General features: G+C 36.9%; 2 protein-coding genes across 2 annotated transcripts; one reads left to right on the top strand and one right to left on the bottom strand.

The window, feature by feature from the left end:
• Positions 1–526: 526 nt before the first annotated feature.
• On the bottom strand, positions 527–17,480 carry LOC103960434 (ATP-dependent zinc metalloprotease FTSH 11, chloroplastic/mitochondrial). The gene is made up of 17 exons (XM_009372909.3): positions 16,622–17,480; positions 15,498–15,651; positions 13,512–13,604; positions 13,223–13,308; positions 12,995–13,118; positions 12,454–12,573; positions 11,969–12,019; positions 11,262–11,323; positions 10,537–10,594; positions 9,733–9,858; positions 9,110–9,190; positions 5,939–6,068; positions 5,660–5,808; positions 2,402–2,683; positions 1,987–2,076; positions 1,848–1,901; positions 527–935 (listed from the first exon to the last, which is right to left on the bottom strand). Exons 1-17 carry the CDS (start codon positions 17,284–17,286, stop codon positions 783–785), a joined length of 2,478 nt encoding a protein of 825 aa, XP_009371184.2. The 5' UTR covers positions 17,287–17,480; the 3' UTR covers positions 527–782.
• A 5,526-nt stretch (positions 17,481–23,006) lies between these two features.
• Positions 23,007–26,630, top strand: LOC103960465 (protein IWS1 homolog 1). Its single transcript, XM_048591606.1, is given in 12 exon segments — positions 23,007–23,172; positions 23,253–23,658; positions 23,919–24,038; positions 24,214–24,434; positions 24,529–24,658; positions 24,744–24,789; positions 24,792–24,805; positions 24,890–24,967; positions 25,346–25,437; positions 25,581–25,637; positions 25,778–25,931; positions 26,396–26,630. Coding segments are annotated over 12 exon segments (1,437 nt in total). The 5' UTR covers positions 23,007–23,152; the 3' UTR covers positions 26,495–26,630.

The following is a 26,630-nucleotide window of genomic DNA, read 5'->3' as shown; positions in this document are numbered from 1 at the left end:
GTGTATCGTTCGGGTCATCCAGTTATTCGTGACGACATGTGAAGGTCCAAAACTTCGTTACTATGATCCTGAAATTCTTCGGCCAGAATGTCAAGTGTTTTCGGTAATAATTATCAAATTGACTTGAGTTTGGATCACGGAAGTAAAGCGATTAATCACACTAGGGGTTTGACATTATTATCCGCACCTATTAAGAAGAATCATATTGCATTATAATTTCAATTGAATAAGTTCTATGTACTTGTTTTACATTAACTTGGGAAATAAGATATACAACTAGGTATCACTCATAGTCGTGAAATATCCTTGAGTAGTGAGTTATCATTCTCACTATAAGGTGGCAAAGCCATATGAACTCTGTTGATACAGACCTTTTACCATATGTTACCCTCAATTGTTCCAAAGCAATTGATTGAGAATACAATCGGTACATATTGTATTCTCAATCATCCAAAGCAATCAACATAGCTTAGTACAAAATAATGCATTTCATTGTACAAAATTCGTATAAAAAAATCTGCCAAGATTGTGGAAATATTCTTTATTTGTGTTTATTTGTATCCTCCTTCAATTGAAGTCGAGAGTAAAAGTGATGTTCCAAACTAAATGGGCACAATTCCTAAAACGCAGTGTGGATGCTATCGGAAAAGTTTCGTAAGCAGTACTGCATCACTATACAACCGCCGCCGCCGCTCCGCCCACCCCAAACCCCACCCCTCCTTTTCCCCTTTTTCCCGAAAAAAAAAGAGGATAAAATTACATCAAAGAAAAGGAGATGAAGTTTAAACCAGTACAAGATCCCCCTCTTGTTGCTCCTCTTGTTGCTCGGGTAGCAAGCCATCCTGATACGGAAGAAGAATACGCTTGATTTCTTCTGCACCAAGGGTTTCGTACTCTAAAAGTGCATTTGCCAATGTATGCAATGCCTCTTCATGCTGAAAAATGTTAAAAAAAAAAAAAAAAGGAGAGTCAGTCAAGTCCAAGCCAAGTAACAAAGCAACAAACAAGAGGTGCAATTTTCAAGTGTAAAGGCAACATAAAATGCTTAACGCATCAAACTATCTTGTGCGGTAATGTTTCTAGTGCCAAGGCAACAGAATGACTGCATCATAAAAGATTTTGTACAGATATAAAATGTTCCCCGAAAGAAGTGGATATATGCCATGTAACTTCTTGACATACTAGAATTTCAAATATCGCTAGGAATCAACTAGAAGAATACATGATGGATACAGTCAGGATACCGTAAGGGTTTTCGTAATTTTTTTAAGTGAAGCTCTATAGACTCCTCTAAATCTGCTGAAATCACTCCCCACCTACAAAATATCATCAAATTTCCTGTTTTATCCATATCCCTTGTTAAAGCCACCCACTGAAATTAAACCCCCCAAAACATGGCCACCCAATCCACCCACTACAACCTCCACAACAGCTCTCCCACCGGCAACCTCCTTTCCTTGTCCATCTTTCTTTCTTTTTGCTCCACTCTCCTCCCCTTCTCTTCTACCAAAAACAAAAGAGGCAGGGTCTGAACTATAAAATTGCATTATAAAATTGAAAAGCATCAATCAACTTTTTTATTTTTTGCTTCCCTTATCCGCCATCTGCATCTATTTGATTGATATGAATTTCAAGATTGGAAGCCTCGTCTCATGATGACATATCCAAATTTCAAATCGGGTTTACCATTTGTGTGTGTGTGTGTGTGTGTGTGTGAGAGAGAGAGAGAGAGAGAGAGAGAGAGAGATTTCCAGTTTTTGGAGATGTTCATATTGTTTTATGGGACCATATCCCATATCCTGTTCTACGCATCTAGTGCAAAATAAATCAATAAAATACGTACAAACCTTCTTCAGAAGTGCTTTTACACGATCGTATGCTTCTCTTAACAGTTTCACCACCTGTAGAACAATTTAAACCAAATTTAGGTCCCAAACTAATATCATAATCATTTCATAATGATCACCCAGGATTCCGAGAACATACTTCAGCGTCAATACGAGATTGCATTTCTGGACTCGGACGATCTTTGATATGAACTGGCCCAATGATGTTGCTCATGCCACAGTTTGATACCTTAATCACAAAGTTGACAACAGCGTTAGGCGATTAACATAAAAGTGCTTATTTCTGAGAAAAAGATGAAATTGAGAAAGGACTAGTGCTTCAGTCACCACAAGATGGAAACTCTGAAGGCAAACATTACAAAAGCAGAGCATATATTTAATAACTAAGAAAAAGATGAAGAAAGGCCATTTCAAACATACAATTGCATTGACTGAAAAATTTGCAAAGCTATCCAAGGAGCAGATAAAATTAATTAGTAAGAATATTAACGTGTTTACATCAATACTTTTAAGGGAAAATATGAATTTTTACATAAGAGGAAAAATAGAAATACCATATAATGGGCAAGCTCTGTAGCTGTGTGAAGATCACTGCTTGCTCCAGTTGTGATATGATCCTGACCGAAGATGATCTCTTCTGCCACTCTTCCTCCCATACAGACATCAAGACGGGCTAACAACTGCCTCTTGCTAACTGATGTCTCATCATTTGATGGGAGCTGGGTGACCATTCCTAAAGCAGACCCACGAGGCATAATTGTTGCCTTGTGAATTGGATGTGCCCCCTCAGTATTCAAAGCAACAATTGCATGACCACTTTCATGATATGCCGTGAGCTGAACGATGGGTAAGCATATTAGCAAATAACAATGCAAGGTCAAACTGTAAGCAGACTATTTGTAATAACTAAAACGTTTCTGGATGCAATGGTCCAAATTAGAATCTGCACTAGAATATAGAGTCAAAACAGATGACAATATGACTACATCACCTACATACATATATTTAAACTCTTTACCATCACTGACAAAACCAAACCAAGAAAAAGGAAGCTGCTATCACAATCACTGACTCACTACTGCCATTCCCACAACAACATATGAACAAACTCACAAATTCAATCTGTTTTGCACATCCAACTTCATTCTCTTCTCACCTAAGTCTGACAACCCTTACTAATATTCCATCAACAACAACATTTGTCCGTTCTTTATTTAAAGCTGGCATCAATAATTTTTCATGATCATTGTCACCAACATAACGTATCAATTTGATGCATCCATTGACATGCTATTGATGCATTATTGATATAAGGTCGAAGCACGTCTGTTCCAAAGATAGACAAATATATACATTATGTATATACATGTTTTCTAAGATATGGGAGACTAGTTGTGGGGCCACTCCACATTGAATTTCAACGATCCGAACTATCTATTCAAGTTTCACTTCACGGAACACCCTTGCAAATATTAGCAAAATCAGGTGTGACTGAGGCATCTAATTGTGCTCAAAGAAATTGACGAACATTGTGTTCAAAGAAACATTCAAATTTGCTCATAAGAATAAAAAAGGTAATGGTTTCAAATTGATTTGATTTCTTGCAAGGATAATCTATGAATGGAGATTTGAAAAATAAATGGTTCGCATCAATGTAAAAGAACATGGAGTGAACCCCAGAACTAGTCCCCATCTATATTGTATTTCAATAATTTGAACCATCTATTTTTACGTCTTCCCTCAAAGATCATCCTTGGAAACAATACTCAACCCCGAAACCATTAACCCGCTTAATTAGATGATTGTCCTTTCAGGGTTCTTATAACACCTTATTTGTCTATGTTTTTGGGGGTACAAATAGATGGCTTAGTGGTTTTGGATTTGTCTAATTTGCAAGATTCATCGTTAAGGGGATACCTAAAAAAATAAATTAGATTGTTGAAACTTGAAATAAAATCTGGAGTGAGTACCACAAGGTGACAAGGTGTCCCTTAAAATAATTATTCAAGGGATTATCCAATGTGAAAGATTACGGGTTCAGTGGCTTCAAAAACTTTGTTCTATTGTAACAGTGAATTGAGGTTCCCTCACTTGGATGACCTCACTTCTTGAGTTAACACTTAAATGAGGCTTCAAAAATTTCGTTCTATTGTAACAGTGAATTGAGGTTCCCTCACTTGGATGACCTCATTTCTTGAGTTAATACTTAAATGATCAGATTCAGAACTAAATTGATGTAAACAGTATAACAATGGCTAGGGAAACTAATGGATTCCTAACATGAGAGTTGAAGTAGAAAAGAGAGAAACAAGAAGAGAAAAATTAAGACAGGAAAAATTAGGGCACGATAATCGAGGAAAGGGAGAGAAGAATGCAAATATCAACTGTCAAATTGTTATGGTAATTTGAATTACTTTATGATAATGGGTTCAATCTCAACCATTGAAAGTACTTTAATCCAACAGTCTAAAATGTCTGTTAAGATGTGTCAAAAAATGTCTCCCGATCATGTCTGTTAAGATGTGTCAAAAAATGTCTCCCGATCATGTGTGTGTGTATATAAATACAACACACACACACACATATATATATGGTAGTTCCCAATCCATTCCATAATGGACAATTCATCATTCATGATCATCCTAGCAAAAAATTAGACAGATTCAAAACCGTTTAGACATTCATTTGTAGTGAAGAAAATGGCTGCCACTAGTTTCGGGTTTGGGTTATTATTAGCAGAGATGATCTGAAAGAGATCTAAAAGATAGACAGTTGGGCTGTTGAAATACCTTAGGGTGTACGACCTAAGAAAGTGTCAAAATGTGTGTCAAGCTACTGCCTTCTTCAGACTGAAACATAGAAGAGAAGATATACGTGGCATTAACTGGTAGGTCTCAAGAGAAAATAGAGTTTCGAAACACTTAAATTGTGGGCTTGGTTCTCTATCAGGTGGGAGAGGGAAAAAGGGGCTGGATCATTACAGTAAACAAAACAGCAGTCTTTTTTTTCTTTTTCTTTTTTCCCAAAGCATGACTAGATAAAATGCAGCCCTTAATTAAAGTGCAAAGAATGTTAAAACCAATAAACAACAAGGCACTTTTGTCGAAATTGTTTGTGAGGCATCCGTGAAGCAGACCCTTTTTCTTTCCTAATTAGTGAATATACTAATGACTACAACAAGGGCATCCCCTCTAGAAGGGTGCCCAGTGTACATGTCTTTAAACAGATGCTCCAATCATTTAAACAAAGCTCCTTGTCCTTTGAAGCTTCTTTTTCCTTGCCCAATTGGGCTTCGGGTTCAGTTGGGTTATGGGTATCGGGGTAAAAAGTATAGCCTAACACTGGACCCCACACTCTAAAATATAAACCATGTCCCAACAGTTAAGAAGCAAGTCCTAAGCAAAGATCTGTTTTAGATTGTCATACACATGTGAATGTGTGATGCTCGGGCCATAATCTTTATCTTTGTTCTACTCATATAAATTCTCATACCGTTACCGCTATCATATGCTGTATCTCCTAAAGAAAATCTGTGTCCTTAGATATTTTCCAATTATACTATTCTAGTCTTTTCAATCACATGTGTGGTCAGAGTACCCAGATTTCAAGAATGATTTCAAAAGCAGCACAGGTTTGAACTGATTCTCAACATGAAATTGAACTTTAAGAACACAGTTTTATCATCATGCACGTGTAAACTGAACTTTAAGAACACAAACAATCATCAAGCATAAATTCAAAATGAACAAAACGTTCAATATAAACGGAGTTTGTAACATTAAATTCAATTTACATGTGAAGGATATGAATACCTTTTTCGAATCCTCAGATATGAACATTGTTTTCCTTTCAGTACCCATAACAATCCTGTCCTTCGCAAACTCCAACTGTGAAGCAGTCAGCTTCTCAGCGCCATCAACAGCAGCTTTAATGGCAGCAATATTTACCAAGTTTGCAAGATCTGACCAAGTAGAGAATGAAAAAGGAAAATACAGAAATGGAGAGGTTCAGGCCAGCAGACACAAACTTTGAGACAAAAACACAATTTTCTATGAAAGAAATGCTAATTTAATAGAATGAAAGGACTTGACCTGCCCCATTGAATCCTGGTGTCCCACGAGCAATAGCTTTAACATCTATATCATCAGCCAATGGTTTGTCCTGTAGATAGAGCTCCAATATCTCTTGACGACCTCGCACATCCGGATTAGGAACAACAATCTATTTAATAATATTTGTCAGTCTACTATCTTTCAAAGCCAAACAAAAATTTCTACGGATAAATTGATTATAAAACCTACATAAATCTAAAACAAATGTCATGAACCGATTTTCTAAGCAGACTGAATTTCTTTTACTGAGAAAAGATGAAAATTATACGTGCTCATGAAAACTGTCACCAAACTTGCATATCAGAGTAAGCCTGGACAACAACTAAGAATAAGCTAATCTACTGCAGCATTTTAATAAAGCTAAGGGCAAGGAGGGCGATAGATGAAAAGATTAGTTCCTAAACATGGAACAATCCTAATGCAGCAAGGATGGCAATTGTTGAACTCTCTCCCATTGGTCGTTCAAGTTCTGGAATGTACAACTTTAAAAGTTCTCCTATTCCTCTCCAACCAAACAGCCCAATGTATTGCCAGCACAGCCTATCTTCCTAGCACCAAACCCCTTTTCTATCTTCAAGAAAACTTTAATTCTTCAGTTAATAATACATCGCAAGTAGATGGAATTGCCAAACTCAAAGTGGCCTCCAAAGCAGCATTAACATTAACCACAACGAAAATACAACTCAAAAGTGAGAAGAAGTGGTTGGTTCAAACATTTCAGATCACTTTTGCACGTTGCACATGATTGAATATAAAGGCACCAATAAGGTTTCCTCACCAATACCAAAAGGTATTCACCTTCCTTTGAGCAATAACCCAAACTAGAACCTTGACCTCAGGTGGTACTTTAGCCTTGTCCATTAGCTTTTGACTTACAAGAAGAATCTTCTGAAGATTCCAATTCATTCTTTATCCTGTCTAGATGGATCAGCACAATAATTTCTCATAGAGAAAATAGCTCAGTTAGCTCCTCCTGCTCTACGTCATTCAAATTACTGCGTCCCAAAATCCAAAGATAAAAGGAAAAGGGATGAAATACAAACTAGCCATGGAAGTATTAAAAGATTCAGCCTTTTTTTTCCAAGCATAGTTTTTTTTCCTCTTCACCAAGTTTCCCACCCCTAAGACACCCGTCGTTTACTTGAGCTATCACATTCCATCTTACCACATGATCCTTGTTTCTTTCATTTACCCATCCCACAGAAAATTTTCATCATACTCAAGCCTTTCAGCCACATTTATAGGAATCCTAACAATGAAAAACAATAGATTGGCATGCTACTTCCCATAACACAACCCAAGGGCAATGGTAAATTTCCACCTTTAGAAGGAAAAAAATTTCACCACCTCCACCCTATTGGAAGACCGAAGTATTTATAACGCCATCTTCCCATAACACAAACCAAAGGCAATGGTAATTCATAAACCAAAACTCCGGTATGTTATCCTTGCAATTGAACAATTTTTCTTATTCATTTTCATCCCATAAAAAATACCAAAAACTTTCAGAATCATGAATAAGTTCCAAACTCCTGCTCCTTCACAAGTAGAAAATATATAGTGTCATCTGCAAAGTGTAAATGTGAGATCTCCACCTCATCCCTATACAAAGTGTTCCCAAAAAGTGAATTGTATAAAATAACATAGCAGTGATTTTATTCGAATATGGCACATTTATTCCTCATAGAAGACTGCTGATACATCAAACATAGCAAGGTTGTTCATTTGAGAAGTGGTCATATTACATAGACTTCCTCAATTACATCTGGTCATGATAAAAAGTTTCTTGGCCTTTTCTTACTTTATGGAAGGTGATTGGCATTACGCATCCTAAAACCAATAGCGTCACCGGTTTATGTTTCTGTTCCTAAGCATGTTGTAGATTTAATGAGGCTTCCCAAAGTCCATGGATTTAGTTTGACAGCTAAAACCTTTGGAAAGGTGTAAAAGTAATCCAAGAGGATGTTAAAAAGAAGTTAGAGGACATGAATGTAAAGTATAAAACCAGTGCAAATTTACATATGAAAAAGCCAAGGTGTTCATTGAAGGGACCATGTGATGATTGAATGATTCCTCTAAGGAATGAGAGATTCCCTGTTGGTACTTACAATAAGTTGAAGTCTAGTAATTATGGCCCTTACAAAATCTTCAAGAAGATTAATGACAATACCTATGTCATTTACCTGCCATATTATTGGGATGCCATTGCATGCGGTAGAGAATTTGAGGTCAAGCTTTTCCCTAGTGGAGGTGGTGATGGACTACAAGCTCGATTAGGATGATTATCCTATAAAGACTTCATTAGTTTTCCTTTTCCTATTTGGTTTTTCTTTCCCCTTTATTAATTAGGATTTTTCATTCCAATTCCACTGTCCTTGTTATATTACCAAGAAGGATTAGGTTATGGTGGCATTTTAAAAGCCTAGTTTTCTGTTGTAATATTCAAATTCAAGTCCATCATTACAAAGTTTGAGAGTTTAATTAATATGATGGATTCAAATTGTTGTGTTCTTTGGTTTAGATGCTGCTCTATGGCACTCCTATATTTTCCGCTGTGTTAGATATTGGGAATTGGTACTTCTAGAGAGATCTTGGTTGGAAGTTGATGTTGAAGGATTACGAATTTACAAGCCATGTTTCTGGTTTGCGTGTCAACCTAGTGTTTAAGTGGTCTTGATTAACAAGGCTTTCAACATCATATAGGTGATTGGAAGTGGAAATTAGCAAGGAGACCTTGATCGTTGCTAGAAGAAAGTTTTGTTGCTCACTAATCTTTGTGGCTTCAGTTTCTACAAATTTAAAGGAAGTAGTAGAAATAATGGACAACATGTTTACCGGAGCAGAGATCTAGGATGCTCTAAAACAGGAAACCAAACTGCATCACCAACCTTAATTACAAAAAGAAAACCAGCAAAGAATACCACAAACAATAAACAACAGGTATATTCAAATTCAGAAAATTCTCAAAGAAAGAGCTATCCCTAAGTGATCTTACTATAATGCCAACATAACAAAAGGCTTTCATCTGCACTTGGAATCTCCACAACCATTTCCCAAGATAAAAGATAGTGTAATGAATTGATGCTTATAAAATGAAATGAAATCATAAAAATAAAATAGTGTAATCAATAGATAATATAAATAACTTACATGCCTATCAAATCTACCAGGCCTTGTCAATGCTGGATCAAGAATATCAGGCAAGTTTGTTGCAGCCATCAGAATTATTCCCTTCACAAATTATAACAATTTAGATGTATCAAATATGAAACCATGAATACAGGTAATGGCTGATGTAGGACAGTAACAAGAGATGGGAATGAATATAGGTTCGGACTCACTCCAGCCTTTGGCATCACCAAAGGTGTATCAAAATAATTCTATACAGAAATTAGAAAAATTCCGGCATCACACCGACCACACTGAAGGTGCCTTGGAATCACTCCAAGTCAACTGATGCCGCACAAACAAGCAGGAAATAACAGACCTTGGTTTACTAATTCAAAATTTATAAGCTTACAACCTTTTCTAGGCTAATTGGTAAGAAACAGGAAAGATCCACATTAATATGCTTAGGAACTCTGACATATCCACACTAATACACTTAGGAACTCTAAGACATATTTTATGACACCTTATACATTAATCTTGTCACCTAGAGAAACCCAAAACAATAAATCTGCAGATAAAGGTGTAACTACCTTTAAACTATATAAACTAGAAAGACTTCATTTATTAAACCTTGAACTATGCTTGACAGTGCTTTAATATACCTCATTCTGCTCAAAACCATCCATTTCTACAAGTAGTTGATGCAGCGTTTTCTTCGTATGCCCTTCCCATTGTTTCCTAGTGGACCCAACAGCATCTATTTCATCAATAAAGATGATGCAAGGAGCCTGTGACATTTTGAAATCTTACAATAAATAATAAGAAACACGTGCAAAGAACTTAACAAATCATTTGTATGGCAGCGTGCACAATTTTAGAAAATAATAATAACAAATTCTGAGGAATGCTATTACCCTATGAAAACAAAATGAAGACTATTGTGTGAGCGAAATGGGGGTTAAATGACGAGGAGCATGAGAATATTTTATGGTTTCATTATGGAGGCTGAGGCTGGATTGGTTCCTCTTCTCTCCTTTATGGGCCCTCGCAACAACTGTGTCGAGAATCAAGAACATTGCTGTCAGTCGAATTTCGTGGAATAACTTATCCATTTATTTCGCTATGTGATTCTCATTTCTCATCACCCCACCTCTAGAAGCCTTACCTACCATACTAAGATCCTTTTCTAAGTGCTTGTAACTCCATCTCTGTAGTCTCTTCTCTTAATCTCTCATAGTTTCTTTCCCTAACCTGTCCCGCTTTACACAGGGAATACCATATGGGCACAGTTGTGATCATTTTGTCTCTATTTTATGTATGTGCATGCCAAATTATTTCATCTTTTTTATTGCGGTTCTTTCATGATGACTAGTTGCCTCAATTAAAAGTTTCCAATCCATATTCTAATAAAAAAGTTTTCCATGCGTGCCAAATTTTCACCAAAGAATGCCTCATCAACCACAAACCTTTTTTTTGGCTGCTTGGAATAAGGACCTTACACGGCGAGCACCAACTCCAACAAACCTGTCATTCAAATAACATGAGATCACTTCAGACATGGTAATATTAAGTAATTCCCATATCAAAGCAATATCAGTTCACACAAGATAACTAAGGAAAGAAAAAAAAAATACTTAAAAAAAGTACTGAACAATTTAAATAATGAGCAAGGGCTACAATTCAATTTTCAGGTACTGACATCATAATAATGGGTTAGATAACAAACAATGCAGGAAAAGGTTTACAGAGATGAAATTTTAAAAATAAATATATAAAACATTTAATAGATAAATGGTATTTCATTGGTGAGAAATATTAAAAGGAAATTATGTTTTTAAAAAACCTGAGATAGATGACAGAATATAACTTATGATGAACATATGAGTTGTACTGCATAGGATAATTGATTTTAACCATCTACAATAAATAGTATAAATTATTTCACCAGTCCAAAACACCAGTACTTCAAATTATTCTCAGTAGAATCTAGCTTAATAGTAAGCAAACCCACTTATATAAATAAAAGAAAAGTGTTTCTTAACACTTTTTAGTGCATCCTACAACCCAAGCAGAGAAAAAGTGTCGGAGACAACGAAAAAGAAATATGGGAAACCATAAAGCTTAAAAAAAAAACACACTTAAGGTTGACATATTTTTTTATGGTAAAAAAAAAAAGTCAAAGATGACTTACATTTCTTCAAATTCAGATCCTGCTCTATAGAAAAATGGTACACCAGCTTCTCCAGCAATAGCCTTCAAGGTCCAACATAAATCAGATTATACATAATTTGCACATTACAAGAACTATCACAATAAACATTTAAGATAGGTGTTGATGCACAAAACCGGGTTGACTTTGGAACAGCGGAAAGTGTCAAGATATGACCCTTGCTAGGTTGCTTTAGTCACCTAGTGAGGATAGTATGTAAAGAGACAAGAGATAAGGGAAGCAAACACAAGATGCATGTGGTTCACCCTAAGTTAGGCTATGTCCACCAGGATAAAGGAGTTCCCATTATGTAGAATTTACATGAACAAGGGTTTAGACATCATCATCATTTAGTGAGTTCTAATAATGGATTAAGTAGAATAAGATAATCCGGGGTAAATTGTGGGAGAAAGATCTCCTTTTATAGATGAGGAGAGTCCCCTGTTTTCGTCTGCGGTCGATAAGGGACTCTAGAAGCTTTATTCTGGTGTTAACATGTGTTACATTAAAACCAAATTTAAAACATCTTAACAAAATGCTTGTCATTTGGCAGCAGGAGAAGTTTGGATATGAATTCTAAGGAGCATATTAATTTATAAGTGTCAAAAAGCGTTAATGAGATCAAATATAACATTTGATAACTCCAACCATAAATTTTCAAGAATATTGAGGATAATAAATCAACTTACCTTAGCAAGTAAAGTCTTTCCAGTTCCTGGTGCTCCTGTCAAAAGAATTCCCTGCAATTTAAGTATATCTTAGACCCGTATGTTATATCAAGCAAAAAATGAATAAATAAATAAAAATCGCTCATGCATAATCCCGATTAAATTGTCGATGAAATATAAATGGGCCGAAATTTACAGATAAATCAGTGGAAATATTGACATCAATGAAACTTTCGTTTAAAGCATGAAGGGCCTGAATAAGACTTCGGATGTTAAACCAATCAATAATTCATCAATGACACATGCAAAATTAGAATACAACAACAAAGTATGTGATTTTAGTTAAAACATGAAAAAAGTATGTGTATGTGTTGGAGGGACAAATACTAATGTATTACAGCAATTCTAAGGAAACAAGATTCTCCTTGCAGCTTTTGAGTAGCAAAGAATATAAAAGTATATCTACCGAGAAGAATGAAACATACAATCCAAAATCTAACACAAACCTTAGGTAACTTGCCCCCAAGGCGAGTAAACTTAGTTGGGTTTTTCAGGTACTCCACAACCTCTTCAAGTTCCTTCTTTGCATCATCACAACCTTTTACATCTTTAAATGTTTTAACATTCTGCAAGAAAACAATGAAAATGGTTTGTCAACCAGTTTGAACTCCATGACTGATTCATAGGCCCCTCCAAACCAAAAAGAAAACCTCAATTAATGCATAGACTACCAAATTTTTAACTACAAAATCATGACAGTAACAATTTGAGCATTCATTTTTGTCTTGATGAGTACCAATCTAGTTACTAAATAGCACACAACTTGCAGCAAAACATGAGACTAATTATCCCATTTAAAAGGTTAGCTTCTCTTTATTAAATTCTATGTTAAATTTTCTTTGCAGACTTTAAGCGATCAGCGTATATTACAACATTAATTCCTGATTCATGGAACCAAAAGAGAAGAGAAGAGAAGAGAGAGAGAAACTAATTGTAGAAAGTCTTAGATACTATCAATAATCTGATTGCAGAACATTAAGCATCTACCTTCTCGGGAGTCACTTCTTTATTCAACTCTTTTGGGGCATAGGAAGAACTTGAGCCAACACCAGATGTACCTATCCCACCCAAGCTCCCTATGTACTTTTGAAGAGCAGCAGCACCCACAAACCTTACCAAGTTCCACATTAAAGAGCATGAACACTTGAGATTAAATGCAAGCAACCAGTAAATACACAGAGAGGGAGAGAGACTATGAAAATGAAATGTTCATACCACACTAATCCAACAGCAACTGTGAACAAGATAGTTGATATAATCTCTTGTGCAAAACGAGATTTATTTGATACTTTAGGTTCAACCTAATAAATGAGATGTGTATTAGGATTCAGGAATAAGGATTAAAAGAGAAGCAAGGGGGCGGAGAGAGAGAGGGAGAGGGAGAGTGCGAGAGAGAGAGGGAGAGAGCATGTAATGAAAATCAAAACAATGCAAACCAGTACAAAAGAACACAACGCTGACAACCTTTGTCTGCACCAAGATTACAGTTCGAACTGAAACTTACCATCACCACATGCAATGGCTGCTTCTCATTTATGCCAGGGCTCAGAAAGGGATCGTCCATGTTGCCTGATGCACGCTGCTTCAGCTCTTGTAGCTGCATATATACTCACTCATTCAAATAAAACTACTATATCACAGGGGACACAAAAAGAAGATAAGGGCATGTCCAGAGAATGAAAGTACCGAACAAAGGGAAATATGCCACAAAAATAAAAATTAGGAAGAAATTAAATGTTGCAAGAGCACAGTTAAGAGTAATAGAAAGGTGTGGGGAGCTTTTTTTCCCTGAGGTTACTCGAGTACAGCAGGAAATATGAGTACAATTCTAATAAAAAAATGGGAACTTTAACGAAAAGCTCCCGGTATTGTTCACTTAAACAAAAAACCAAATTTTAAAACTAAAAAGTCAATCATGGTACTATTCACTTTACCCTTTATTTTGTCCTTATCATTAAAACTTAAAGTTTTCAAGCCCTTTTCATTAGTTTTCCTTAAAAAATTTTGATAAGGAGAGAATTTTATTAGGAGAAAGAAAAAGGCACATGGAGAGGGTGGTCCAGCAGACCAGCCCAAACACCACAACAAAAACAAAGAACAGAAAACCAACTAATAGATCTATTAACGATTGACATTATGTAGTTAACAAAAAGTTTCATTCTTTTTTGCCTAAATGTCTCTACTGAGGTTCAATAAAGATATCTAACTATTTCTTGAAAACAAGAAGAAGATGCTTGTTGTGTGGACCTACTCTGCATTGATTGTATTGCTTTAATCTCTCTAATTTCCGATGCTAATCATTTGGAATCTGTTCCTACTGTGATTAAAGAATCGGTCTTCCAGTCATAATATCGGTGCATCAAGAGCTTCTAATTTTATCTATTGTGCAGGAAGTGACATAGAACCATTACAATCTTGTCTTGGTAACATTCCAACTAAAATGTACAGACAAGTTACTGTACATATCATTCTTATACAATGACTGAGTTTATGCAGTGCTTTATTTTGGCAACACACACACTCATCTCACGTAGAATCTGAATGCATGGAACACCGTATGAATAGCAAGTGTCCATGGGAAGCTCCTGGGGTTAAAATAACAATCCTACTTCCGCATTAATGAAATGAGCTTATATATGCCTTGACCCATTTTCCAATCTTTTCAAGCCTACTCTAATATATATATATATATATATATATATATATATATATATATTTTTTTTTTTTTTTTTTTTTTAAACTAGTGCCTCCGAGTCTTTGACCCGACTAATGACTAGGCCCCCCCGCTAGACCCCACAACATTTGGGGAGCAAGAAACTCTAGAATTTGCTAGGTGGGTACCATGGGAGAGAGTCAAACCCCAGACCACTTGGGAGCAAACCAAGGGCCTGACCACTAGATTAAATACTCTTAGGTAGCCTACTATAATATATGGATCTACAACTACATAACCATAAGGACATTTATTTACCCATTAAATATTTCAATCCGAATTAATTTCATAGGCTAAGGCCTTTCACAGTAAGACAAAAAAAGTGAGTGTGATACCAATGTATTGAACTCATGATCATTATATTAAACTCATGAGTGTGATACTTATAATTATGCAAAATCTAATTTTATAAAAAAGAATATGACTCTTACAGTTATTGAACTTGCACTAGTGTAGCAGTAGTGTTATAAGTAAAACTCAGGCTGCCTGATTCCTATATATAGTTATAACACTCACTCAAACTACTGTGAAAGGCCTTAGTGCCTCTTTTCGTTTCTCCTCTAGCATATTAGTGGTTCATTCATATAATTTGGACTTTTATTAAACCACGAAAGGAAGTGACACACTAAAGGATCAGTACGTAAGAACTAAAAACCCAAAATAGGAAGATAAAGGATGTGATATTATAGTAGATAAAAACAATAAAGAAGAGTTTTTTTCCTTTTAAGAGAGGACAGGGAAGAGCTACAAAAAAATAATGCAGGACAACATGATTACCAATAAAGGAAGGCTAGACGGCTTTCCGGATTCGTCGTCTGGAAGATAATCAGAAATAGCATCAGTGACCACAAGAGCTCGCAGATACTCAGCAACTCCTTTACTGTCCACACTATGATCCCTTTGTTCAAAGCGCTTGATGACAGACTGAGGACTGAAAGAAAATACCAAAAGATTAATTAACTGGAACAGTGCTAGGCAGGGGGGAGAATACCCAAAGGTTGACTAACAAATAAATCAAACCAATTGCTCATGTGTTAGTCCTCCAAGGAAGATGAAAAATTACATATTATGCATAAGTATTTCGTATATATATTGAAATATGAAACCAAATCTATTTTGAAAGAATCAAACATGACGCGGAAGTAGAATTAACTAAATGGTAACTAAAGTGTATAAACATGAAATCATCTTTGGATTGCCAAAAATTGAAAATCCATCCTATTCATTCAACAAAGAAAAAGGTTTTATATTTTAATCTCCAGAGATATGAATAAAAAGTTAAATCAATTTGAAGCCTCTTAAGTAATTAGTTAAGAACTTCATTCTTTTTTCCTTTACCAAGTTTCCTATCAATCATTAAACATGAATAAAGAACAAATTCAAAAATTGCATGCCCAAAGAAGGGACAAATTCAAAACACTGATTAAGTCTAAGTTAACTCCCAGTCAGAAACTTCCACTCCAAAAATTACGCCTACTGCTTTCCAACCAATGAGAGCACAAAAAGTACCCAAGAGGATAATCTTTCAAGACTTCCAACAGCCCTATTATTCCTCTTCACAAAACCTCCACTCCATGAGCATAGCCACTCAACAAAGAATATGAAACTATCAAAGGGAACACCAAACAAAGAAAGGACATAACCGCACAGCTCTTGGAACACCAAACTACCTTTTGTAGTTTAATGAGAATATTTACACAATTGAAATCTTTCCATAGCAAATGGTTTCCTTCCACCATTGACTGAGACTAATACAGTCGTATGGTTCACTTGAATTGGTTATCCCATTATATACGAACAGCAACATAACATTATAAACTTTAGAAAATGGAAAACTTATCTTTTCACGAGTTAATAGAAATTATAACACAAAGTATAATTATTATACTCTATGGCTTAACCTGTGCTTGTTGAGCTCAGCCAGCAAAGCACTCTGCTTTACAGCGTCCTTGGGATTGGCATCAGCCTCCGCAATCAAACGCTCCAACCGCTTTTCCTGCTGCGAAAATGGCCACCAACTGAACCAATCGGAAGCCAACACCTTCGAGAACCCACTTCTTGTAGTTGCCCACAACCCCATCAAGAACACCACCAATGGCATTCCATTTCCATTCTTCTGCCCAACCAAATTCCCACTCTTTCCCTCCATTTCCGCCACCTTCTCACTCTTTCCGTCCCCATTCTCCAAACCCATTTCCCCAGACGTACTCTCCACCTCAAAATCCAACCTTTCTCCGCCAAATTCCTCAGTTTCCGGCTTACCCACATTGGATACTGAATTATTCCCACCACTAAATTCATTCAAACTCGATCCTTCAACTTCAGAACTCACCGCCAAGTCCGATTCTTGATTCGTACTGGCATTGTCAGGGTGCAATGTGCAAGAAATCGATAGAGTACGATGGACAAATCCGAAACTTTGACAACTTGGAGGCGTAGCTTGATAAAGATTAGGGGTCCAAGTAAAAGAGGCGGAGGAGCGGGAGAGCTGAAAACGTTTGAATTTAGAAGAAGGTGTTGGAGAGAGTGAAAGGCTGAGAAGAAGCGAAGCTTGTAGAGTAGTCATGGTTTAGGGTTTATCAGAATGGCTTTGTTTCTCTCCCCCTCTCTCTCCTCTTTCTCTTCAGGACAGAAGGGCGTGGGTGGTATATCAAGGAAGGAGATTGAGAGCCACAAAATTGCGCGAGAGAGGATTAGAAGAGGGAAATAGAGAACGCAAGAACCTTATCTTGGGATTGAAATTGGCGCCGTCTTCTTTTGTTTTTGGTCGGACGGTTGGCCCTCCAGTCCATTTGTCTCATGCGGTAACAATGACAACAATTTTGAGCCTATGACATTGTCACATGTGAAAAATTAACCAACTGAGTTGTTAACAAATACTCGTTAAAATCTATTTAGTTTAATTTTATCTTATATTATCAATCTCAGTTCTATATTATGTCACAACGTCATGGGCTGAAAAATCTCTACTGTTAATGGCAACTCATTAACATCTTAATGGGTTGATATGTCACTAATATATCATCGGACGGTGAAGTCATTCCATGAAAGTTACTCACCTTATGCATTTTTTTATTTTGTTCTATGAACTGAAAGAGAAATTTAGAACTCTTTAAAAAGACAAAATGGTTGTCATTCAGTACAATGGTCTAGTAGTATTCCTCAAGTGAGAAGTATTAAGTTCAAATCTCATATATGGCGAATTTGATACCAAATTAGGTTGTCTATTATGTGGCTTAGCCGAACCCCCCTTCCTCTTAATGTAAAATATTGTTCTACTCAGAAAAAGACAAAATGGTTGAAAAACCCCAAAAGGTCCTTGGTTAGTAAAAATCTCAACAAGAAGCAACTAAATATAATAGGGCCAAATTAGTCATCCTAATAATAGTTTGAAAATTCCAAAATTGCCATTGACTAATGAAAACCTCATGAACTAAATATGTTAGAGATAAATTAGTCATTTCAATAATAAGTTGTTGGGCTTTTTTTGTTCGAGGACTTTGTTGGACTTGTTTAAAGAACTAGACGAAGCTTTCGTGCCCTCTTCTGTGAGTTCCCAAAAACTAGGCCCAAAGCATCCCGGTTAGAGAACAAGTCCTAGGCAACGCTTTTCTCCATTGGGATGCTATGTTGTTCTTCTAGCGGCTCTAAATGGTTGGTATCGGTTTTGTTGAAATGCTTCTGATGGGGCAATTGTGGATTGAAGAGCTTCCCGCGTGAATTAAAATAATTCATACGGCGGCTTAAAAATAATAAAGTTGACACAGTTTGTAATTTATAATAATTGAGAAATGTGTTTAAGCAATAACATAATCCGACAAATGTATTCAACCTAAGAGATAAATAATCTAAGTTAGATTAACGAGATCTCTCTTATGTTCATTTGTAAAATGTTCCTAGCCATAAGATTGCCAATTGGGCATTGACAATCTATTAAGGTTAGTATGTGTTATGTTAACTTAAGCGGGAGTATGACTAGTATCAAGTCATTACATGTTAGACACTAAGACAAACACATAGGTACTCGAAAGGGTATTGAGTACACTGAACAACAATCAAGAGAGAGTTCAAACATACATGTCAAGTAAGGACTCATAAGTTGCAATAATGCAAAGTAGTCCTTTGACCTAAGGCATTAGGCCATCTCCAACCGGGCCAGTCATAGGGCCATAGGCCAAATGATAGCCCTTTTTGACACAAAACTCATCTCCAATTGAGGTCTGGGCCAAAAACCCCAATCCAGCCATATGGGCAACGGGTTGGCCATTCTTAGCTAGCCAACTAGCCCATTCAGTTGGGCCCAACTGGATTTTTTTTTTTTTTTTTTTTTAAAGACGAAATTTTTTAAAAAATTATAATTTTTTTCCTATAAATACCTAAGACATTTCTACACCATTTCTCATATCATTTTCACCCTTTCATATTATCTTACCTCATTTTATTTCAATTCTTCACATTCTATTCACCTCAAACACTCTTTTCCTACACACCCATCTCTTACCTCTTCGAATAATCTTTCCTTTAATTTTTTTCCAATAATTTTCAAATGACCATATCTTCAAGTGGCACTAAAAATATGTACGAAAATATTATTTTAATATAGTAGTTTAATTCAATTAACTAGTAAAATTAGAGAACAAACTTAAAATAATAAATTATTGAAGGGGCTAAAAAATAGCCCATTTCGATTAGAGATGGTATATAAATATGGCTTGGCAATGTTCATTAAAAAATAATTTCATGCAAAGCTATAAATATGTTTGTACCATACTTGACCAATCCTGAAACTACCGAGCACCGGTTAACATCATACCTTCAAGGACCCACTAAAGGGTTCATGTTGAGGCATCCTGCCGAAGTACAAGAGTTTCCCTCCAACCAAGAGGTCAATCACAGCAACCAAGAGGTCAATCATAGCGCGACACATGTCAACGTCAGAATAAAGCTCATAAAGTCCCACATCGACCTCGAACAAAAGCTAAAAACTCTCCTCAACTATAAAAGGAGACCATTCTCCTACAATTAATCCCTTACTGTACTTAAACTAATCATTAGAACTCACTAATGATGATTATATTTGAACCTATGTATTTGTGTAAACCATTCACTATTAATGAGAACTTCTTTACTCCGTGGACATAACCGCCAAACTTAGGGTGAACCACATACATCTTGTGTTTGCTTCCCTATCTCTATCTCTTTACATATTTATCCTCACTAGTGACCGGAGCAACCGAGCGAAGGTCACAAACTTGACACTTTATGGTTTTCCAAAGTCTCACTAATTTTGTGCATCAACAATTGAGGGGGCTAAAAAATAGCCCATTTCGGTTGGAGATGGTATATAAATATGGTTTGGCAATGTTCATTAAAAAATAATTTCTTGCAAAACTATAATCTAGACGGAGGCTAAACATAGCCCATTCGATTGGAGATGGCATTATCGTTGTCTAATGGTTAAGCTACCTGATCATGTAGGCATGTGAATACACAACAAAATATCTTTAACCTTCCATGGTGGAAGGAGAATACTTTGAGATATGGTTCAAGAGTCTTTGGTCCAAGCATATGAATGACATTTAGGAAGTACGTTCCAAATCACATTCAATAGAATCATATAGAGAAGTATCATATTAGATAGTAGACATGAAACAAACTATCTAGTTTCAATTCACAATCAATTGTTAAGAGTTACAATCGCACACTGCCTCGCTAATTGGGATAATATGAGATGGATAAGCAATTAAATAGTTTAATTGATCATGGTCAAGATTAATTGCTCAGCTAATTAATCATATGAAAAGTTCGTATAGGCTTTTAAGTTAGTTTAAGGTTTCAGGACCTAAACGGGTTTTGGTCCACTGAGCACAGTTGTATGACAACTAAAATGAAATGAGCAATTAGGCCAGCTAAACAAGGATGGTCGCCCAAGGTAAGAGGAGTGGACTTATTACAAGTTTGCCAATCAAATGAAGGGATGTATAAAAGTGACTATAGCATTTCCCTCATTAAGGTTTCTTCAGGGCAAAGAGAAACATTTTCTCTCTCTACATAGAGGTTGGCCACTTTAAGGAGTTTTACTAGCATCAAAGCTCATCCAAGTAATCCATATCTTCTCACACCATATCCTTGGTGTGGAGACTTAGAGGTTTGCAACCTTGCAAACTTTGGAGTTCCTTTCCTTAAATCCTTAAGGAGCAAATAAGAAGCAAAGAAGCAATCATCAAAGGAGAGAAGAACACAAACACAAGGAAACATTCGAGGAGTTAGGAGTGAACTTGAAGGTCATCCACTTGGGTGAATCTCTTTTGGAATCAAGGACAAGCTTCAAGGGTAATGAAAGCTCTAACTCTCTCTTCTCTTTAATTGGTAAAGAGTTTTATAAAGTCATGAGTTATAGAATTGTTTAGAGTGCATGCCTTTTTTAAAATGTTAATACTTGTATGCCAATACTTTTGGATGTTTTTACTTAGGACATAATTTTTCTTTCATGACTCTTCCAAGTTTCCTTATGGCTTGAAGCCAATGAGTCACTCGTCAAGCATCCACTATATGTCTTCAAATTGGATGGGTTATCTTCCTGCTTGCTCCTATGTCGCTCTGCGGTGTTGCGGTGATCTGCGTTTCGTTTCCTCCAACAGTTGGATTAGAGAATTAGTGAAGCCTGCTTCCACTGAATCGACGTGCTACTTCATATTCCTAGATGGTTCAATGACTTAAGCCTTTTTCATTACAAACACTTCCTTCAAGATTGAGCCGAGTTTGGACACTTGCCTTGGACTTAAGAAAGGTAGGCACGTCGGAGTGGAGTCCTAGCTTGGAATAAACACTTATGGATGTTTCGTTACTCGATCTCTTTCTCTGTCTGTTGGAAGTTCTTTAAGCTCTTGCCTCTATTGTTGATAAATGAGAACTATGTCGTCAGCAACTTATTTTCCTGGACTTCAGCAAAATGGGGACTCCTACTCAAACTCTTTTGAATTTGGTAAGCCAAGATCAAGGTCACTAACGAGATTAGGATAAGCAATGATTTGATTGAGAATCCTCTTTGCTAATGAGCGCCAAGTCTACAACTTGCAAAGAAATAATTTCCAGATGGGTAGATCCCAAATGTTCTGCTCTGGTACAAGTCTGCTAGTAAACACAAGATACACTGTGGGCAAAAATCCACCGAAGGTTGCAATGATGTGCTAAAGCCCATGGGAGCTAGGGTTTCTAAATCAACGGGCTCGATCGCGAAATTGATTTAGTTAGAACCACCCTATAAAAAAAAATTCAGCTGAACCAGTGGCAACACATCGGTAAGTGGTTACCTAATTGGTGGTGGCTGTTCGTCGGTAGCCGGCCGAACCAGCTAATATCATAGTGACCACGGTGGTGGCAGGATGACAATTGCGGTAATAATCATAATGGCCATTTGGGCCTCGACGAAATCGTGGCAATCCCGTCTCATGGTTAAAGTGGCTACAATCCTCGAATAAAAGGTTTTGGTGGGGTCAATAATCAATGAAAGCTCCAGATTCACGTTTTAAGGCCTCATAGACTACATGACAATCCCATCTTGCCAGGATTGGTCATTATTGTTCTTGCTCGCAGTTCTTCACGTATCCACCTTAGGTGTTTGATGTGAACAAGAACAATGAGCGAATAACAGAGAACACTGAAGAAAGCCTTTTAGGGTTTAGCTTGTTTACTCAAATCTTTAAGCACGCATTAAGTATGTCTTAATTTTTCACTCAATGAAAGTTCCAACTTGTAGATGCAAATTCTTACACAAATTGAACTGACGAAAATCCACTTTCAAGAGAATAAACACCGTTAGCTTAATTAACTAACCCCCCGAAAAATGGAGCACAATGTCCACCAAATGGTCTCCGATGCCTGAGTTAGAAAAGTAGTAGATAGAAGAAAACTTGAGAGAGTTATGAGCAGTAAGTGACGATTACCGTTTCCTTTGATTGACTTGGCTATTTACAAGGAAAAACCGTAGTAGGTATCTAAAAACGGAAGTTGAAGAGCATACTTGGAAGGCCTGGATGATGCAAACCAGTCTCCGCAATCCTGCCAACTAATAGTCGTGAAGGTCATTGTTAGTAAGAGCAGATGTGTACCAAACACCACAAGACGGGTTATGGGTGGCTTGGAGAGTCCAATTATGTGTAATGGACGGCCCGAAGAGCTCATGATCCGCACCGTGGGTGGCCCGGACAGCCCATGGTAAAAAATTCTCGGTTTTCTTTTCAGGCGTTAGATTTTAATCTAACGGTAGCCAAATTTTCTATCGGTTCATGTGTGTGCGCACGAGAGAACAACTCAAAGAGAAGGAGATCGGTCGTGTAATTTGGGGGGGTTCATGTTCTGGTAATCACTTTTCCATCGCTCGTGAAATCTCAATCTCGCAGTTGGGGGATCCTGATTCCTGACACCGCACAATGGCGTACGAAGACAATCCATAAGCCCCTCTCTCGCGAACTCACGATTAGGTTAGGGTTTTGTTGGATTCCCTGCACCTAATCATCCTTATTGTTTCAGGTACCGTGACGAAGATGGGGAGCCATTGATGGACTACGACGACTTTGGAGCTGGTCGCGACCCGTCCCCCGAGCCCCTCCAAGATGACGTCCTGGAAGATAACGACGATTGGCCCGACCGAGGTCGGTCCCAGACCCCCGTCCACGACGATCTATCGTCGTTGAAATCGAAGCCGAGGAAGCGGCTGATCAAGAAGGGCCACGTGGGAAAACTGCCTGTGAGCTCTGATTTGGTGGACGATGACGGCGATGGCGACGAAGGCAATCGGAAGAGGTTGAAGAAGGAGAAGAGGCATAAGGAGGAGAAGAGGGGGTCCAAATTTCCCAGGAGATCCTCATCTGAAAAGGCGGCAATGGATGGTGAGGTCAAGGAGATGTGGGACACCATCGCCGGAGGCGATTCTGAGGTTGGCATAAATAGCAATTTGTTTTAAATACTTGTTCGATTGTTTGTTTTTAATTTATTTTATGTTTGAATTTTATGCACTTTTGCAAGATTAATTGTTTATATAGAAAAATGTATTGGTTCTTGCTTTGCCATTTTCAACTGAAATTTTTTCCATTTGAAGTGCGCTAAACGCAATTTGTCAGTATGAATCTGAATTTATAACTGTATTATGCTTCCTATCGGAACTTCCTAAGTGTTTTCTGCTCTTCAATGGAATAGGATGATCAAGAGGGTGTCAGGAATTATGATGACGACAACTTTATAGATGACACTGGTGTGCATCCTTCTGATCGGTATAGAAGTGACAATGAACCACGTTCTCCTAGTCACCATCCTCAGGTTTGTCTTTTTTTCTTTTCTTTTTTCCCACTTGTTCTTCTATCTATATGTAATGAAACAATGCCGTGTCATGGAATTTAAATGCAAGATGCAGTAGAGCTTCGGTTAATTGATTATTCCCATATGTTTACCAGATTGTGTAATTCCCATATGTTTATTGTTATAATTTTTCTAGGCTGAAGAGGGTGAGGAAGATGATGAAATTAAGGATATGTTTAAGATGGGTAAGAAAAGGAAGAAGAATGAAAAAAGTCCTGCAGAAGTAGCATTCCTGGTTGAGAAGGTCATGGCTGAGCTCGAAGTTACAGCAGAAGAGGATGCAGATTTAAATAGACAGGGAAAACCTGCCATTAGTAAGCTCAAGAAGTTGCCTCTTCTTACAAAGGTCCTGTCAAAGTAAGCTGGCTGCACGTGATCTCTCTCAACCCAGACTTGCACCACATATTTATAATTTGTAAGAATATCCCCTTAAATTTTACTGTTTGTACAGGAAGCAGCTTCAACAGGAGTTTTTAGACCATGGAGTGTTAACTCTACTGAAGAATTGGCTTGAACCTCTCCCAGATGGAAGTTTACCAAACATAAATATACGTGCAGCAATTTTACAGATTTTGACTGATGTATACACTTCTGTTGCCTTTGTAGTATGTGAATTTTGTAAAGGTTGTCAACAGTAGGACCTTAATTCTTGTATCTGTTGTGCAGTTCCCTATAAATCTAGAGCAGTATGATAGAAGGGAACAACTGAAAAAAGTGGTCTCGGAAAGGTTAGATCATTTTGCGTTGAAAAAGCATATAAAGATTTGTCAATCCGTGTGTCAACTTTGATTTATTTACTTTGTTCTTGGCAGGTCATTATGTTTTTGTCAAAGTCTGATGAAGAAACAACTTCCAACAGAAAACTTGCCAAGGAATTGGTTGACAAATGGGTAATTTACTAATTTTGTTCGTCCTCTAGTACTTACCTTCCGTTGTTCTACAATTTTATCTTTCTCTTACAAATATGTGGCAATCACCCCCTCCCTTTTCTACAAACTTATTCTCCTTAGTAACACTGCATTAAAATATATATATGTGTGTGTGTGTGGGGCACTAATCTGATATATCCTACTGGAAGGGGCAGTGATTGAATAGTTTTTCTCCTTGCCCGAGGATCATATATAGGAGATCTCATTTCCATTATTTGTTGATAAATTTGCCTCGAGATTCTAATTCTTATTCCTTTCTTAGTTAATGCTTACAAAATGAAATTCTTTTGTACTGCCTTGAAAGACTTTGACAATTTTTTTTATTGCACATGACTGCAGAGTCGACCTATATTTAATAAAAGTACAAGGTTTGAGGATATGAGAAACGTTGACGATGAGAGGGTTCCATTTAGAAGGCCAACAATGAAAAAGTACTGAGACTACTTTTTTCATCACAATATCTTATTGCTACTATGGATTTACACAAATCCATGGTGAACTCAATATAAATTCTCTAAATTTAGCTAATTACTGGTTGGTTTTCATAAATTAACCTTTGTATTTTGTTACACAGGCCAGTGAGTAATGGCACAGGAATGGAATCTAGAGATGATGTGGATGAATTTTCAAGGTAAATTTTGAGGATAGATTAGGCATACTTCAGTGTTCATTTTATTCCCGGTGAATTCAGCTTCTATTGCTGGCTTATTTGCTATGCCAGTTCTGTCTAAGGTGCATTTCTTTCAAATTTTAATTTTGACTTTGGTACAGGGAAAGAAAATCTGGCCAATCATCTTCTCGGCAACATGCCTCAAGGCCAGAAGCGACGCCAATGGATTTCCTGGTGCGGCCACAATCCAAGATCGATCCTGATGAAATTAGGGCATGTGCTAAACAAGGGATACAAGATCAGCACCGTATGAAGGTACGTTTTTTTTCTTTGTTCTGATTGGTAACTATCTGAAAATTTTGAATAAAAAGGATGTGCTGATTAGTTGGCATTTGAGTGCGCATTATTCTATTCATTTACTAGTGCTGCCAATGATCTGAAATGGAAATCTTTTATGTATAAAAACTTTTCATTTTAGTGGTTGAAGTTGATACTAGAGGTTTTTATTCATATTGCGCTGAAGTTAAAATTGAATGGAGCTTCAATTGTAATTTTCTCCCAATTTGTTTAAATTTTGGAGACAAGCTTTTGCCCTTGTTTGAGATTTTCTTTGAGCTTCAATCTTCATTCTTTCAACGGCTGAAGGAGTTTTCCCCATCTTTGTTTGTTGGTTTATCTCAGTTTTTCTTAAATGATTTTCCTTTCTGTTTTGAACTTTTCTTTGAAAAATCTTCATTGATATAATAATTGAACAAAGGTTATTTTTATTTATTTGGCAGATGAATAGGAAGTTACAGCAGTTGAAAGCACCAAAGAAAAAGCAGCTACAGGCCACGAGATTAAGCGTGGAGGGTCGTGGTATGGTCAAGTATTTGTGATTTTACCAAACATTCAGATATATTGCTTTACTCCGCCACCGTCTAGGGTGCAGTACAATACTGCAAAGTGCATTGTGCATACATACTTTTATATGTCACAAATATTCGCATTTCATTCGCTTGAAGGTACAAAGTT

Source organism: the organism of the source record quoted next, unplaced genomic scaffold, assembly GCF_019419815.1.
Source record: "Pyrus x bretschneideri cultivar Hongxiangsu unplaced genomic scaffold, Pyrus_bretschneideri_v1 Contig34, whole genome shotgun sequence".
Taxonomy (NCBI): Eukaryota; Viridiplantae; Streptophyta; class Magnoliopsida; order Rosales; family Rosaceae; genus Pyrus; species Pyrus x bretschneideri.
This window is presented reverse-complemented; position numbering and strand designations above follow the sequence as displayed.

What these genes read in the sequence shown, in the direction of transcription:
- LOC103960434 (XM_009372909.3), bottom strand. Translation starts at nt 17,286, where the DNA reads ATGACTACTCTACAAGCTTCGCTTCTTCTCAGCCTTTCACTCTCTCCA. An exon ending in AAGAAGTGACTCCCGAGAAG is followed by an intron (nt 12,574 to 12,994) that starts GTAGATGCTTAA and finishes GTTTTCTTGCAG; the next exon opens with AATGTTAAAACATTTAAAGA. An exon ending in ACCAGGATTCAATGGGGCAG is followed by an intron (nt 5,809 to 5,938) that starts GTCAAGTCCTTT and finishes CTACTTGGTCAG; the next exon opens with ATCTTGCAAACTTGGTAAAT.